The 18042-nt window shown below is 37.0% G+C and overlaps 1 protein-coding gene across 1 annotated transcript in view; it reads right to left on the reverse strand.

Moving 5' to 3' along the window:
• Positions 1–18042, reverse strand: part of PTPRN2 (protein tyrosine phosphatase receptor type N2) — a 624843-nt gene that overhangs the window by 349420 nt on the left and 257381 nt on the right. Inside the window, exon 10 of the mRNA XM_062506519.1 lies at positions 9364–9450. Coding sequence (XP_062362503.1) covers positions 9364–9450 — 87 coding nt within the window. The remainder of the gene's footprint in view (positions 1–9363; positions 9451–18042) is intronic.

Raw genomic sequence — 18042 nt, forward strand, 5'->3', positions numbered from 1 at the left:
TCACCAGGCAGCTGGGAGGCATAACAGGTAGAGCACAAAGATTAGCAAGACTGACAGTTTCAGAGCAATCACATCTTGCAATGTAGCTACATGGAAACAAAACTTAGGTCTGGATTTGATGGTTGCAGCCCAGATTTACTTCTGTAAGTTACATTCTTCATAAATCAGGTAAAGCCTTGGACACCTTGTCGTGCTCTCTTCTCTCCCCCTGACATGATAAGTGCTGAGGAGTGACTGCACAGAGCAGCACTGCAGGGGCAGAGAAGAGGCCACGACAAGGTGTTCAAATAATGAAATGCCTGACACACTGCTGTCATTAGAATAATTTCCAGACTGAAGTCACAGAAAAGGGGTGACTGATCCAGAAGGGGATGCTTTCCAATAACAGCAGTCCCTGTCTGGTGGGTCTCTGATACTGATACTGAAAGATGGAGCATTAATTATTTCACATTAATCATTAATTTTGTATTAATCATTTAATCTATATGCATCAAAATTGTGCTAAGTACACTGATCCTAATTTACATTGCAAAAGATGATGAAAGAGTATTTTAAAGATTTTACAACTTGCTTCATCTGAGGTGAAGATTATTTTGCTAAGCCTACAATTTAAATGATTTTAAAAAGGAGACAACGCTTAATTTAGAGATTGATGCTACACTCAGTTTGCCCTATTTTTATTCTCCACAAAATGCAACTTTTGATGATTACTCAATATCTATGAATAATTTGAAGAGTTTTAAAATAATTTTTCTATTAATCTGTCACAAGCCATGAAACTTGACATTTTCACCACACTGAGTACATGAAAGTTGCCAGCTTTGCCTGCCATGCAAATAAGGTTCTTAATTACAGTATTTAAAAGAACAAACTATACAAGTGCTATAATTTCTAACGGTAAAAAAAAAAAAGTGTTTGGACCCTGCGAGGGTGGGAAAATGGTCTCAAAAAGCCTCTTGAATGTACAGTGATTTTTCTTCCACCCCTCCAAGGATTAAGCTAAAGGATAAAATTTATGTCATAAAAAAGAAGAAAAAAAATAGCATTCTATTTATATTTCCATTCTCCTTTTTTATACCTTTATATCTACAAACAGCAGACATTTTTAATTTTCACCCAGTAAGCCCTCAGTGCATTTTCCTGGCTTCAGCCCTACTCACCCTCTGCACACCTGTGTTGTTAATGGAACTGGCTGAAAGCACATAGAAAATTTGTCTGCTGGGATGACAGCCACCTTTTGCTCCTCCTGCACAAATGACTTTTAATCCTTAATGAGGAGCATGACTCACATGTTAGGGTTGTTACAGAGGTACAGGTTCAGAATGCTCAGAGCTTTGATAGGATCCACGTAGGACTCAACTTCCTTGCATCAGTATTAGGCAGCACAACCAAAGACAAAAAAAACCAACCTGAACTTTGCTGCAGTCTTAGTTCACAAGGCTACAAAATTCTGAGTGCTACAACCAGAGCTCTCCTGTTTGTCCTCATAAGGACCTGTTGGCTTCTCCTTTAGCTCTGAGCAGACCAGTGAGATCTGTCCTTGAGGCACCCCTGCCAGCTGTGAGGTGGAGATATTTCCTTGGCAAAGAAGGCACTGCAAGTGGAATTTATTGGGTTTTTTCAGTTGCACCTACAGATGTATATTTGCTCTGTCTTTATGGCTCTTAAGGAACACAAACCCTTCCATGAGCAGATTGTAATTCAACTTATTGACCTGTTTATGCAATATTTACTGGCTAGGCTGTAACAAAAATGCAAAAGAATTCTTTATCCTTTTCAGCTGGGTCAGCAGGTGTGTAGTACTCATGAAATACAACCATCCAGGTCACAAATTGAGAGAAAAAAATGTGTATTTGTACTTCTAGAAGAATCAGGTAGCCAAGGGCAGGAGGATCGAGACAGACGTACACATAAAATAATTTTTATATTTCTTCTAAGAGGTTATTCTTTTAAACAAATCCCTACTTGAAAATCTTTTTTCATTTCTAATATTAGTAATTCTATTTGTGGATGAAGCTTTAGTTCAAGAGTGAGAATCACAACTCTCTATTTCTATTCTCATATCTGTCATCAAGTTCCTGTACCATTTTAGGGAAAATTAAGCAAACTGCCTTGGGTTTCAATCTACCCATCTGTAGAATGGAAATTATTACCTGTTAGTAATATGTGAAGTGTTATATAAATTAAATGCAATGGCACACATTAATGACTTACTTGAAAGAAAGGAGTATATCCTGCCTACTCTATAATGTTATGAACTTTGATTTTATTAAAAAAGGAACTTGATGGCATTCTCAGTCACACAGAGAGATGAGTAGTAAAGAAATACGAAGTTAAAAAAAGACAGACTTCAGAAGTTCACATATCTGTAAAAACCTTCTTTTGAGCAGAGACCTAGGAGTCAATGGAAATGTATCAATAATAGTGGATTCATTCTGCTTTTGATTACAAAGGTGCAAATGATCTGTTTTAATGCAATGAAATATTGTAAGGGAAAGCCAAGCACCATACATATTATTTACAAGAATCTCCTTAGATTTTTATGGATTTTCTTTTTTGTGACCTGGAATTCATAAAATTATGCAGACCAAAATCCTTCCTGTTATTTTAATGACTTTTTTTATTTTTTCCTAGAAGGAAAGTTACAGTGGAGAAGGCAAAATTGTCTTGGTTATATGCACATTCATTTAAGAAATTAACACAAAATGTATTGTACCTCAGGGGGAAAGACCACAAGACTAATATAATGCTAAGGTTATGGAATCACTCATTTTAAAGGAAATGCATAGTTTAAATGTTCACTTTTTTTTTCCTTATCATCATTCCTCTAAAAAGTGATGAATCTTTACATTACAAATTAGTTGTCAAATAAGACAATATGTACCAGAAAACACAATGTAATTTCTTATAAATGCCTGCATGCAATGAGTTACAGCAGTACATTTTTCACATAATTTGCTTCCCGGACTCATTAAATCTGTGGGAGAAGTCAAGCTTGTATAAAAGGGGTTCCATTATTTCTGAGTTATGTTTTTATAGCAATTTGAACAAGATTATGTCAAACAACTATAGTTACTTGTTTGAGATTTAGAATCAGTGTAGATGACAAATACTGCTCAACTTTCTTGAAAAGTCTATCTTTTATTGACACTAAGCATGGTACAGTTCAAACTGAAATACAAATCTTGCTTAATTTCTGGACAATAAATGGAGTGGAAATGAAAAAAAAAATCTATTTCTAATTAATATTACAGCATCTTAAGGAGAGCAGGATGAGTTATAGAACATTCCTCTCAGTAAATCTAAATGACATAGACAGCAGCATCCAGAATCTGCAAATCTTGAAAAAATCTTACCAAGAATATTAATCCACAGGTGTTCAACATACAACACAAGAAAAGATTAATCACACCAAATCAAGGAGAATGGAATCACAGAGAATCTGCACAGTGGAGTTATCTTTTGCAAACCTAACAAGACCCTGTGCTACCTGTCCTACCACTGCTCAGAGGTTAAATAATCCTCCCTCACACTATCCTGCCCCTCAATAACTTCCTGAGTTGTTCACATTTACAGCATACATACACCACATGTCATAACCCATCAGCACAATGGAGTGAAAATACTAAGTATTGTTCCAGTGTTTAGGTTCTGGATGACTGATTATGATTAACTGGTTGACTGAATTTTTCAGGTGTTATAAAAGTAACATGTCAAACAATGAACAGAACCTATAGTGCATGATCAGGACACTACAGCCAATGCACATGTTTCACATGTTTATAATAGGTGAGGCTGGGAGCTGCACTCACCACTCTGCCTGCCCAACACTTCCAATTTGAAAGTGTTTGAATCTTCTCCAAACTTTCACCACTTGGTTTGATTTTCAGATATCTTCCTCAGTTCAAGTTCTTTTCACTGGGATGGTTGGCTGGCTTTTCAAATTGTATTTATTCCAGCCCAACCATTCCAGCTCTTCCTAAGAGCAGGGATAGTGATAGCAGTGTTTGGTTGTGTAAGGCCTGTTCTTTGAAAAGGAGATGCAAAGTACCAGGGTCTCTAACCCCGGTACTTGGAAACAAGAGATTTGAAGTATGAAAAGAATGTGCTTGTAACTGTTCTCATGATAAGCCTTCTAAATTCAAGCTTTTGTTAAGATCACTGTTTACAAAAAACTATTAAAAAAACCATGATTAGCACTATGGACGTGGTATTGTACGACAGGAAAAATCAATCTTACTTCAAATACAGAAACATAGCCTTCCTTTTAAGAGTGTTTTTTTCAGTAGGATCCTTGAAATCCAAAGATGAATGGTGGTCAAGTATTCCCTCAATATTTTCAGGGGCCTTAATTTCAATTTTATCAGACTTCAGGAAGTATGTTGCAAATGAAGTATGAAATAACAAAGATTTAAAGCTCCTACTGTTACTTTAAATTCTGCTGGAATCATCTACTTCAGACTTAATTCATTTGAGGAAAAATAATTTCAGGAATTTATTTATTTATTTGCTTATGTTAAAGGCCAAATACCATTGTCTGAATGGAGAGCTGACTTCTGGGACTGCTGAATGCTCAGGTCATTGAATGCCCAGCAGATTGAAGCCAATGGGATCTGTCTCAGCCAGGGTAAGCTCATTTCAGAAGAGGCTGAGTAAGGTATGCAGTGAGACACCACACTGGACACCTCACAGTGGTAAATGCTTTGACACTAATCCTTTCAGGCATAACTCCAACTCTGGATGGTCCTAATGAAACCCCATATCTCATAAGAGTTAAATATATCAATTCATGTTTGCCAAGCATTTTGATAGTGTAGTGAAGAGTACTATTGGAAAAAGAAATCTAAACCAAAACAGCAGGAAATGGGGTTTCTGACCTCAAAGAAGAATTTGAATAAAGTGCAATAAATAAAACCTTAAGCCGCATATTGAACAATGAAAATAAAATGAAACATCAAAGAGCTACTCGTTAACTGAGGAGTTCTTTTCTGCTCATGAGATAAAACAGCTGGCTGTAGAAAAATATATAGATGTGATTCAGTACTTCAGAAGTCTATCATAATTAATGTTATTCAAAAGATTGGTCACCTGAACAAAACAAAAAAAAATTGATTCAGTTCAGTCCAAAGTCCATTTTTTGTTTATTCTCATCACCTAAATAAAAGCATTTTCCGTATAAGTCAAGCTTCATTAAATTTTGAAACTAGTTATTACTTTGAATTTATAGTATTTTCTTTTCCAAATGTCAAATCACATTGTTGTGTCTGCTACAAAATTGGAAAGGCAATTTTCAGCTGAATTCTTCATATGGTTTCCTTGTATACCTTCAGTTAACCTGAATTTTTCATATCATAAACTATTTAAGTTAAACACTGAATTCACCTGTAGTCCCAGTGTGGGTAGGGAGCACTGTGAGGGGAAAGCTGAACAACCAGCCTGAATCCTGGTTGTTGGAGATTCAGACTCTGAAAGATGAGGGACTTGGTCTTTTAACTTAGCTTTGGATGCACAATATAGATACATCAATTCATAATAGGGGAGTACTGGCTAAATGAAATGGCTTTGCAACCCAGGATGTTATATTAGATAATCAGAATCAGCCTTTTCAGCTTAAAAAAATCTATTTATATTAGCATTTCAAATTTAGCCTAAGTGTCCTGTTTAGTCTCAACATTATATATATATAGATTATATGGTTATATAGTGAATTGTTACACTTCAAAACAACTGCAGCAGATTGGGATTAATGCAATTTTATGGAATTAATATAAAGTGCTCTGCTGGAGGTTTTCCACTGAAAAGCTATATATGAAAATGGAAATGCTGGTCAAATCAGCACATCTCCTGAAAGTTCAGTTCTTTGAGTACTGAGTTTTGGTACATTAGAAGGCAAAAATGAGGAAACTGCCATTAAGATAAATGAGTGGAGAAAGCTAAAGCAGAACAAAATGGGGAAAAAAGAGACACCTAGAGCAAAAGATCTTCAATGGCAATTGGGAAAATCGTATCAGTCTAGAGAGAATGTAATATTCAGCTGAAAATCTCACTCTTAGCTCGAGGCTGAGAATGGGGATATAAGGCCTGAAATACTATGAAATCAGAACAATCTGTTTTCTTTCCATATAAAGGTATTTACCTAAGGTCAGAGCTGAAACGTCCCCTTTACAATGTTGGCAGTAAATACCACAAATGTGAGAACATTAAATACAAATTCAAAATTTATTTGTATTCTCATCAGAAACCAGTTAAGACATTTGTGCTCTAATCAATGACTTTGACTAATAATTCTTTGCCCTTTCCACTACTTTCAAAGCTCAGCTTAGAGATTTTAGTATTTTTATTATATTTGGATCTTTGTTGATAAACTCATTTTGTGAATAACTCAATTACGTGAAGAAGGCCAGTGTTGCAGATTGCAAAGTTATATTTTTTAAAGAAAAGAGATACAAACCCTCCTAAACATTAGTACCCATCTGACTTCAGTCCCTGATACCGTCCAACAATCAATCACCAGGGGCATTGGACACCCATAATTAGATTATAAAATCATAACTATAGTAATTTTACGTCTGCTTGCATAATTACATCAGCATGCTAATATCCTTTTAATGGTCTCTAATGATGTAATAAGAAATAATGGAATTTATTTGACAGCTACATAACCATTAACAAAACATATTAAGCATAACTATTACTTCCATAAAGATTTAGGCTGTATCCAAAAGTGACAACTAACATGTTGGATCTTTTTTTCAACCTTGAAATATTTCTAATTCTGAATTCCCTAAACCTATCCCCCTCATCTGCTTCACAGGGCAAGCAAAGTTTATGTCAATGCAAACTTGAAAACAAATCATCTGTAGAGATGGACTGAATGCTCTGGAAGCCAAGCCTGGGGACATCCTTTGAACTGAAGCCTATCCCTAAAGTTGGCAGGACTGTGAAAAAGACAGAAGATAAGCTGATTACTAACAAGCACCAGCTAATCAAGAGCTAACACAGGGTGTTGGATACCTATCCATGGCAAAAGCAACTGTTCACTTACTAACTCCAAAGCACGGGGAAAACTAAAAATAAATGGAAGAGTGAAAGATATTTGCAGACAAAACTAACTAAAGGCAGCAATTTATTAGTGAAGCAATTCATTTAAATTTTCTTTGGGATTTTTTTTTTCAGAGAAAAGGACAATAAACTCAAAACAGAGAATTTAAAGAACTTAAAAAGAACTCACTCTTTCTCCTCAGTTCTTGCACTCTTCCTATTTGATGTGCTGACTTTGTCTATACTCTCAAATTAACTACGTGATTCTCATTAACATATCATTACTCTGAAATCTTTGCAATGATCTGAAAAATCCAATTCTGTACTTTTACTTTCTAGCCACTGGGAATTCTCAGAGGGAAAAGAAAGAATTGAGAATTTTAGACCAAGCAAATACTCACGAGTTAAAAGTAGGCTAGTATGACAAGTTCTCACTCCTTTTTTAATTCCTCTTTCTCCAGGCTGACTGATAGTTTTTTCTACATAACTTCTCCATTTTTACAAAAAAAAAAAAAATCTTTAAGAAATAGGATACTTTTAGCTGCCAGTGAAATAAAATAAATCACTCATGATGCCTTAGCCCAAGTAAGGAGCATATTTCCTGAGAAATATTTCCTGATATGTCAGTGGTAACTATGACAGACATCTCTCCATGAGGCCACTGAGAAGCTAACCAGAGTATTCAAATTCGTACTGTTTTCCACAGATAGTGGTGAAATGGCAAGAAAACAACAAATCCAGTGTTAACTCTTTTTTTTGTTAAGACCTTTGTCTGAAGCTTCTACTAGTGCTTTATCTACTGGTCAGATCCACCTTCCTTTAGTACTTTATGGGTTTAACCAAGTCAAAGCATCTCATTCTCTTCAACAAAGAAAATTTACTATGGCTGAATTCTTCACCTATTTGAGACTTAGGATAACCCTTCATAGATTTATAGATTTTTAAAAATGCAAAGACTGATAAACACATTGTATGGATAGAAAGAATGTTCAGTCCTGTTTGGACTTCCTGTAATTCATGCCACACTTTTAAGGTACTGACCATACACATATTTTCAGTACAGTCACATGACTGCATATTGAGAGATGCAAAATAAGCAGCTAATTCTGGACATTAAAAGAAAGGTCCATAACAACTGGCTATACCACTGGAAGGATACTTTTCATTAGAGAATGAATCTACAGCCTATCAACTGCAATGTGTTGTGATTTATCAAATGATAAAAAAGGTAAAAATGATAAAACCAAAAGGCTTTACACTAACAATTAGAAAGTTAGGTGAAAGTGCTCTTGTACTGTAAATGTTAATGAAGCTGAACCCACCGATTCCAGCTGAGAAATTGTTCCATGGGATTTCTCCTTTAAATATGCAATAGACTTTATCCGCTAGTGTTCAAAGTCGAGGGTACAAAATCTCTTTACATGAACAATAATAGAATATCTTTTTTTTCAATTCAAAAATTATTTATATCAAACAGTAGCTGATGGCAGCACAGGTGAGACTGAGAAAGATGCTGCACTTCAGCAACCCAACTCATGGGCCAAGGCAAGTAGTCCCAAGCTTTCTGAAGCACAGGCAGGAGCTGGATGCTACCCAGACATCAGTTATTTCCTGTGTGCCCAAGATGTGACTTCTTTTCTCAAAACCCTCCCACAGCTGACCCTTCTTTTCAATCACATTTACATCAAACTACTTCTATTTCATACGGAGCGGATGAAGTTTTGTGACGTACATGTTTCTTCCAAAATGCCTTCCGAAAGTCCTCAATCAAAAACTCTTTACTAGACATGGCAGATCATAACCTCCTAGTTCATGAGATTAACTTGCAGGGCATTCATCAGTATGAATCACAGGAGGAAAACCAGTGCTCAGCATAGCCGAACTCCCGGTGACTTGTTAAATAAGTAGCTGACCAAAAAGTGTGACCTAGTGTGCCGTGTGCCAGACTCAAAGCCAGGCACCCAAGTTTTTATCCATCTCTGATGTCTTTTTTTGCCCCCCTGGCAATGCTGGGTATAATGACCCTTCAGAAGTCTTTCCTTACTGAGAAACTGTCAAATAAAGTTAGTAATATTTATATAGCATTTGGAAGAGTTTCTTTTTCTCTAAGAAAGTAGGAAAGTATTTCATTCTTTATAATTTTCTCAAAATAATTTGTTCCCGTATGTAGGGAATGTTACAAAGATCATCAATATTCTCTTTTCTCTTGCCCACTCTCCTTAATTTTGACAGTAAAGAGCAGATATTTCCTTGTAAGACAAACTATTCAAAAATAATGAGACATCCAATAAAATAAAAAAGGAGAAAATCCCGTGTACATACTTGACATCATCGAAGACACTCATCTGCAGCTTCAGGAGATCTGCCACTTCCTTTATTAACTCCAAGCCCTTTTCCACACTCAGGGGGCTGTTGAAAGGGAGCAAGAAAACAGAGCATTAAAAAAATGGAACTCATCAATACTTGAGAGGCTAAAGGTCCCAAAAGAGTTATCACCTTGGCCTCTTTGAGTCTGAAAGCCACCACTAACTGTATTCCTGTCACATAGTGATCGTGATATCAAGGGAATTGGGATCAGGTGCTTCTTCAGGCATGATGAATCACCTGAATTTTCCAGCAATAAGACAAACAATAAGGTGCAAATGGAATTGTTAGGAAGTGTAATGGGCCCATGATGCAGCAACCAGTTCATCTCAGTCCTCAATAAAAAATGTAATAAAGTAAAAGGACAGAAAGAAAGAAAAGGATTGACGAGACAAGGAGGCAAACAAACAATGAAAGTCAAATTGCAGGCACGGTATCAAATGGACAAGTGAAAAGCATATTTTTAAATTCATTATATTTTAAAATGAATCTTTGCCCAGTGAAAGGATACAAAATTATTATGGATTTGAAAGTAAACAATGGAGCAAAACACACAGTCCAGAGGACACTGATTAGATACATAGGATTTAGCTTGGTGTGTGCATACACTGCTTACAGAGCCCCCTTTAAATCTTTTTAACCTTTGTCAATGCCACATTTACATTTTTTAATTTAGAAAACAGGTTGCAATCAAGCCTAACACAAGATGACTGCTATCATTTTAAAAAGCACTTATCTAGATGCAAAATTTATATTTGCAAAAATTTGAGCTTATTAGAGTTGCTACAACTCTAAAGATGTATTAAGAACAATCCATCCCTAATATACAGATCATACCTTGCATAGTTGTTGTTCAGTACTGTGGAAGCAAATACAAAAGCATTAAGAAAATAAAAAAATGCAGAAATTACATAAGCATCCCTTGAAAATAACGGAGCCAACATTGTCTAAATTGTGATCACAGATTTATTCTTAACATTGTTAAAGCCCCAAAGACCATAAAATTATACCTTACAAGCTTATCTAACTTACGCCATGGTAAAGCAGAAACAACTTTGCTGAGATTAACCCACAGGAAAAAGGGTTCTGTATTTTTTCCTTCAAGGATTTCTAATAAGTAGGAGAAGAAGGTGTCAAAAAAAAGCATGTAGTATTAGACACAATCTTTTCAACTGAACTAAGGGGAAAAGATTTTTTTCAAAGCTTTATTCCAAAGTCACTATTTCTACTTCAGAGTTGAAGTTTTTTAATCTAATTTTACATCATGGTACTTAATTGTCACTATTTAATGTCTGCAATGAATACTGAGGGTTTGGGTTTTGGTTTTGCTAAATTTTTTTAGTTTCTTTTTTGGTTTTGTTTGGTTGGTTGGTTTTGGGGGGGGGGTTTGTTTGTTTGTTTGGGTTGTTTTGTTGTTTTGGTGGTTTTTGTTTTTTGGGGTTTTTTTTGCACTGGTTTTTGCATGCACTACCCTAAGGGCACCTCTATTTAAATAACAGAATATCTCATGTGGATCTTGGTTAGGATGGAATTGCTCATCCTCCCTACATGCTACTGGCCCAAAATGCTCAAGAGACCTCCTGTCACACAACCAGAGGTAGCCCCTCAAGGCACCAGATAAATACAGAGTTTTTCCAGATGTCTAAGACAGAAATGTTCTTGTGTGAAAGTAACAAAAGAATCTGATTGATTGTGTAAGGAAGAAAAATGTACTATAGATTATGCATAAAACTGTTGTATTTCAAGGACTGACAGCGGATAGAAATGTGATTATTCCCATCACTATGAAAGCAGATTGTCATAGTTACTCTGGGGTTTATGTGTTAATTAAATCTTTTCTCCCAAAGAGGTTGGCTTAAATTTTATGGAAATGATTGGTGTCAGCGAGTGGGCTTTTACTGTAATAGCAAGTCTGATTCAGGCAAAGGCTGCTGTTTACACTGGTGCTGCTTTTTAACCAAGGGAGCCTCACTTGCAAAGCTCAACCTCCTATTCCTGGCTTACCCCACCCTACTCCCCTGTAAAAGCATTCCCCACCTTCAAAAACCAGATATGCTGCAACAAGGCAATGCAGCAGCAGTAAATGGGGGGTGTAATCAGAGCATTTGGATGCTACAAAAGAACAATAATGCTGGAGGGGAAATGGGTGAGAAAATGGTGCAGGAAGGCCATTGATTTGCAAGCCTGAGCATCCAAGAGCAGTCTTGGTAACGCTCACACAAGCATCAAACTCAAACACAAAGGTTCACAAACTCAGATGCAGTTTGATAGGCTAAGAAATTATTATTCAGAATAGCACAAGAAAGATGAATGATGAGTATTCTATGGTACAAAAACTACTACTGATCCCACAGTCATATTTGAGGATTCCCATTAAGAATCATTACAATCATGGTATTTTCCAATGCAATTTTTCCAACTTCCCAACACTGATACAATCTAGTACTGTTTATTACAGTTCTATGACAGCTGTGTTGTAGGACAGTAGAATATGCAAAACCTTCCTTTAAAAAGGCCAGGCCATGATTTTCCACGCTCAATTAATGCTTTGCTTTTGTTTAGTGTTTTGTTTTGCTCATTGTTGCATGGTTTGTACAATGAATGCCTTTAACTTTGTTAACATGGAGAGAATCACACCATTTCCACCAGCACCGTGCTAACCAAACTGACCTACCCTGAACAGCACCATTCACCCACATCACCCATTTGATTTCAGGCTTCCACAAGGACAATCTTTCAAACACCACCTCCTGCCCATGGCCCTCCCACTCATCCTCAGTGTTAGCACCCAATACTTGTAGAACAGATGATATTTGTGATCTTTCACATACTGTGCTTAGTTTTCAGCCTGCTTAATACACTTTCTGTATTAGGTAATGGGGGTTTTCTTAGAAATATGTTTTGTTTATTGATTGTGAGTGTTCAACAACTATGAAATTAATTCAATGGGAAGTGATAGACAAAAAAGAAAGATAAAAAATAAGTGTTGAGATAAGAAACAAATAGTGAGACACTCCAGACTGGTTGTAATAATAGAAAGAAGACTCTTTAGACAACCCTGACAACTGAACTATTTGTTGAAGGCCAGAAACTTGGGAGAAAAATTATGGGTAGGGTTTACACTGCTTCGTCTGAACTGTCAAGATGGTCACTGCTGTTCCCAGTGGGGGAACTGGGAACTCACTTGGTGCTGGGCCTTGCTGGCACTCCAAGCTGTACAGCAGAGTGAGTCCCTGGGCTGTGGCCCCTCACATTCTAGAGCCAAGACAAATAAAACTCATATGAATTTTCTTCCAGGAGTCTGTGATATTGCATTTCAGTACACATTTTTAACATTGAATCCTTAAAAGAGAAATCACAATTTACACAGGCCTCTGAGATACAAAGCATGAGCTGGGAAAAAAAAAAAAAAAGCAGAAAAAGGACCTCTCATGGATGCTATTTATGTTTTCCAAGTTCTTTTGGGGTTGGCTAACCCTTTCTGTGTCCCAGAAATCTAATGGTTTCTGCAGTGCCTTTAACACCCTGCCTGATGGCCACTGGAACAGGCTCCCCAGGTCACAGCACTCTTGGCAGAGCTTAAGAAGTGTTTGGACATTAGTCTTGGGCACATGTTGTGATTTTTGGGGTGTCCTGTGCAGGGGCAGGAATTGGACTTCAGTGATCCTCATGAGTCCCTTCCCACTCAGAATATTCTATGATTCTATGACTTAATTTTACCACTACTTTTTTTGATTGCCTTGGCTGTTTCTGATCACCTTTGGTGTAGATTTTGGCCTTAGGAAGAGGAAGAGTCAACTGCTGATGAAGTCAACTGAAGAGTCAACTGATGGCAGAGCACATTTTTGCAGATGATATAGATGTTGCCAGCTGAGATCTTGAGACAGTGCTTACTTTGGGTTTCCTACCTTTGCTCTCATTCCATTTGCTGTAGATCTCTCTTTTGCACCTTCTGTCAAGGTAACTGTAATAATAGCAGCTAAAAGAAAATGTGATACATCTCACTGTTTAAAATAATTCTTTTGAGGTCCTTTTTAGGTTTCCATCTCCAGTTCTCTTAGAAGATGAAAAGAGAGTCAGAAAGTATATAAAATTCATGTATAATGTACTTCCTTCCATTGCTTTATCTTCTAATATCATCTCTATCTGTGAGTGCTACCCTAATTGCTATTTTTTTAGTTGACAGATTCAGACCCTACTGAACCAGTAGCAGAACTCTGTCTCACTCAGAAGCCTATCTCTGTCTGATATTATTGGTAGAATATACTTTGACACACTAATGACTATGAATAAATAAGTGGGGAATGAAATATAAATATTTCCTTTGGGGTTAATAAAGATAGATTGATAGACATAGTTTTAAAGTCTTTCAGAGTGTCATCTGCAAAATATTTCACTACTGCTTTTGTTTGATCTCACTTTTCAGGGCATGGCTCTTGCACTATTACACCTCTTAGGGAATATGGCTTATATGTCTGCTAAAAATAGCCAATATTATATGGTAGTTCTGCATTATCCCTTCAGATGAAATGAGTCCCCAGCTCAGCTCAAGACTCTGATGTCATGATTTAATGTCATGACATAGCCACAAAAACTTCTGTATCCAGTTTAAGCCTGTCAAAAATAAATCCAATTAAGGTCTATTTAGTTAACCTAAAATAATCCTAAATCCTAATCCTAAAAAAATCAGTCAGCTCCCTGTAAGTTTATCAGGAGTTTTGTCTAAAACAAAACAAAACAAACAAACAAACAAAACCACACAAACAAACAACCCCACAACAAACAAAACAAACAAATCAAAAAAGGCAGGTTCTAGACTCTAAAGCTATTTTATTTAGAGATGAATCTGAAATGAAAGCATAGGAATAAATATCTCTTAACTTTAATGGGAGCTGCTGAGCACTTCTGAAAATTAGTGCAATCCATTTAAATGCTCAGGAGTGGATTTGGAAGTCCAACTTTACGCAACTATCAAAGTGTCTCCACAAACTGTACTGGACATTGAATACAAGAAAATTAGATTGTCTGGTGAAAATAAGATTTTGTATCTTCCAGTGTCTAGGTCCCTCCCAGTGAGGAAGCTGAAAACAGAAATATTTTAAGGAACAATCCACTTACAGAGGTAATTGAAATAATAGAACACTGAATGATAATCTTCCTCTGCTATCGACTGTTAAGATTTAACTTTTCAATTTGCAAGAAAAATGCAGTGCTGAGAAGTAATTTTTAAAATTTGCTCCCAGGAATTTGGCACAACTCAGAAAAATCTCATTGAGTGAGTTTCCCCTTAGTTCCTGCTACAAAATATCTGGTAATGCTAGCCATTTTTTTTTAATGTCTACACAATCCCACTGTTTTCAGTAGTTGTATAAATAAATGAGAGATATCTGTAGCTAAACAAATTATTAATGAGGAACAAAATATATCTTCATCTGGGAGAGGCCTATCAAGTAACCCTGGCCAAGACATCTTCCTGACCTGCAATTCCACTGCCCATAAAATTAAGGCAACTACACCAATTTTCCTTGTCAGGTGCCTGGCATTGTTACAGAAAAGATAATAATGTTATTATTTGACTAGAATCCATTCTGGATCTAAGAATAGAAACACCAACACTACTGGCTCTATATACCACTCCCTATCAAATATGGAGGAGATGTAGTAGAAAATACTATGCAAACTGAAAATTAACTTAAAAACTTCGCTCATTCCGCTCTCAAAAATTTTGTTCCAAACTTTCTTGGCACAGGGGCTCTGAGTGGTTCAGAGCACATCTCGCTGATTTTAGAGCATATCAGGAGCACCCTGATCCCAATTAAGTAAACTTCTGCTTCACTGGTGAGTTGGAAGTCTTGCTAAAGGCCTGCTGTGAGTAAACAGAGTAGGAGACCAGAGTCTTATGGACCAGACTTGCTTCATGAATGACCTGCTAGACCACTTTTACAGAAGAGTAGTGCTGAATATTGGATGCTGATCTCAAGACCAGCTCAGCTTCACGCTCCAATTCTCCGACCAATGTTACAAATGGAATCCACGTTTTCAAGAAATTCCCAAGATTAGCTACAAATCTTATGAGTGAGAACAAACATTTTGAATAATGGCCTATTTTTGACCTGGACCTAATGATTTATGCATTCAATGCTCAAAGTTTCCCCTTCTGGTTAAAGAACAAAAAGGAAACATGTAAATGAAGTCACAGGAGGAGTTCTGTGGGGAGCAACACTGGCAGCATGGCCAGCTCTGCATGCTGAGCTAAATGGAGCTCAAACTCTAATATGAGCCAGTGGGCAATGTCAAAGGGAACAAGAGGAAAAACAGAAATAAACAATGATGAAAACTATATGTTCTGTATTTCCCAACATGCCTGTCAAAACAATTGCATAAATTGAATCGTTTTGGTAGCAAGAAATCTGATGCAGTTATACAGATGGTTTGATTGCTGCCATTTGCCAAGCCTGCTCTCAGCCCAAGGAGAACAAGTAGCTCAGTGCTATGCTGAGGTAATGTCAGTCTCACAAGAAGTTGCTCCCACTTGCTTTTCTTCTTCCCAGTTGCCAAGTGCCTTTGGAAACCCACTTACTGAACTCTGAAATGCTCCCTTAGTGCCATCATTCAAATTATGTATTGTCTTTACCAGACTGTACCTAGTGCCCTTCCAATATTCTGTTTAGCAATTGTAATGCAGCACTATAATGGACATCCAGTCAGCCCTGTCAGATTAATTCAATTGAATCATTTTCTTCAAAAATGAAGAATAATATACAGTACAGAAATGGGCCTGACACTGGGAATTGCACTCTTTAAACCTAAATGTCAGTTTAATCCCCAGTAAAATCTCAAGTAAGGTAGGGTTCAATCCACCGTAAATTTGCTTAGGTCAGAACACAGGCAATGATGGCCAGTTTGCCTATTTCCAAGAGTGATAAGCACTACAATAAAATTGCAAAGCATTTCTCTGCAGACTGAAAGCTGCCTGGATGCTTAACTACAGCATCCTCCCAGCAGTATCAGTAAGTGTATTTTCTGGGCAGGTAAATGTCACTCACACCCAGCCTCTTTTGCTGTCTAAACTCGAGCACAGTGGCATGGCCACTCTGTTAATCTCCCCCGGAGAATGTTCAGAAGTTTGTCTACACTTGAGCTCAGGTTAAATAGTATTTAATGCACATCTAAATCAAGGAATGAAGCAGAACTTGAAACCAGAGTCTAGGACTTTTGGGGAGGAGACCTTTTATTCAGACTTATGTTGACTTTAAAACCACTTTCAATGCACACATGCTCAAAAAACTAAGTTTCGACCAGCAGTCTTCCCTACTCCTGAGTGCTGCAAGTAAAGAGTGAGGGTCTCTTCTGTGCATTATTTATCTTTCCCTGTTGCTTTTACACCTGAAGATGAACCACTGGGTCATCAAGAGGATAATGGACAGTGTTATCTCCCATTTCTGGTACAGAGAGCACTCTTGCAGCATGTGGGAGTTAAAAATGCTCAGACCAACTTCAGTAAGGTCTCTTCCATCTCCTGCTTCACTTTCCAAGGCCCACAGTAATAAGCAGAAGACAGACAGAAGGTCCTAGACACAGTGCCTGTCAGCAGAGCGGCACTAGACATGTTGGGTCCCTGAACATCCTGCTTGTTTGGCATGGCTCAGTGAAACAGGGAGATATTTTGCAGTCTGGGCTGTCTTCTGGAGTCTTCAAAGGTCCCTTTTAATCAGTGGAGTAAAGAAGGTGTCTAACCTCCCTGTGTGGGTATGTCTTCACCTGTCTCTCAAGAAGCCCAATGATGTGCAATGAAGTGGATGACATCCTTGGGGAGTATGTGCAGCATCCAGCAGTTTGGTACCTAAATAAGGCAGTCTGGCTTTCACTCTAAATTCTGAAATAACCACATTTCAGCTTTACACATAGAAATGTGCCTTAAAGGGAAAAGATATTAAACACATGGGTAACAAGACATATTCAAAGCTCTTGAAAACAGAAGCTGAACCAATGAAATCTGTTGAAGAATTTCATTTCAGTAATCAACTTCTATTAAACAATGGGAGCTACACACAGATTATACCCTGCAGGCCAAAGTGTTGTCTTAGAATTGTAAGAGTCTTTCTCATTTGGTGCTTTATGCCACAGATTCACGTGTTAGAAAAAAAAAAAAAAAGTCTTCCAGAAGACCTGCCTGGATGTGCTCACCAAAGATCCATGGCTTCTTGTGGTGGTACTTTACTGTAGGAGCTAATCAGAGTTTTGATCTGAAAAACATAATTTTGTTGGTCCTGCTTACCACTATATTTATTCTGAGTGTTTATATTTAAGATTTTTTTTAAATTAATTCTCTTAGTGAACACAAATAGGAACTTCTTTTACAGTGAAGATTTTTTTTTGTTTTAGTACTGATCTTAGAACTGAGAGTCATTTTTTTCCTTCTAGTCTTTTTAAATACTAAATTTTAAGAAAGATGAATTCCATAGTTTAAAATAATTATTTAAGGATGTTCCACCTGGCCATTTCTCAGTAATATCTTAGTTTTGATTGACATCAAATCAGCTTCCTGTCACTGACTGAGCAACAGTCTATAACAGTATCACTTCCTTAATATGCAGCATAATCTTGTTAGTACTGAAGATAAAAAGCTAAACCCAA

Source organism: Cinclus cinclus, chromosome 1 (genome assembly GCF_963662255.1).
Source record: "Cinclus cinclus chromosome 1, bCinCin1.1, whole genome shotgun sequence".
Lineage (NCBI taxonomy): Eukaryota > Metazoa > Chordata > Aves > Passeriformes > Cinclidae > Cinclus > Cinclus cinclus.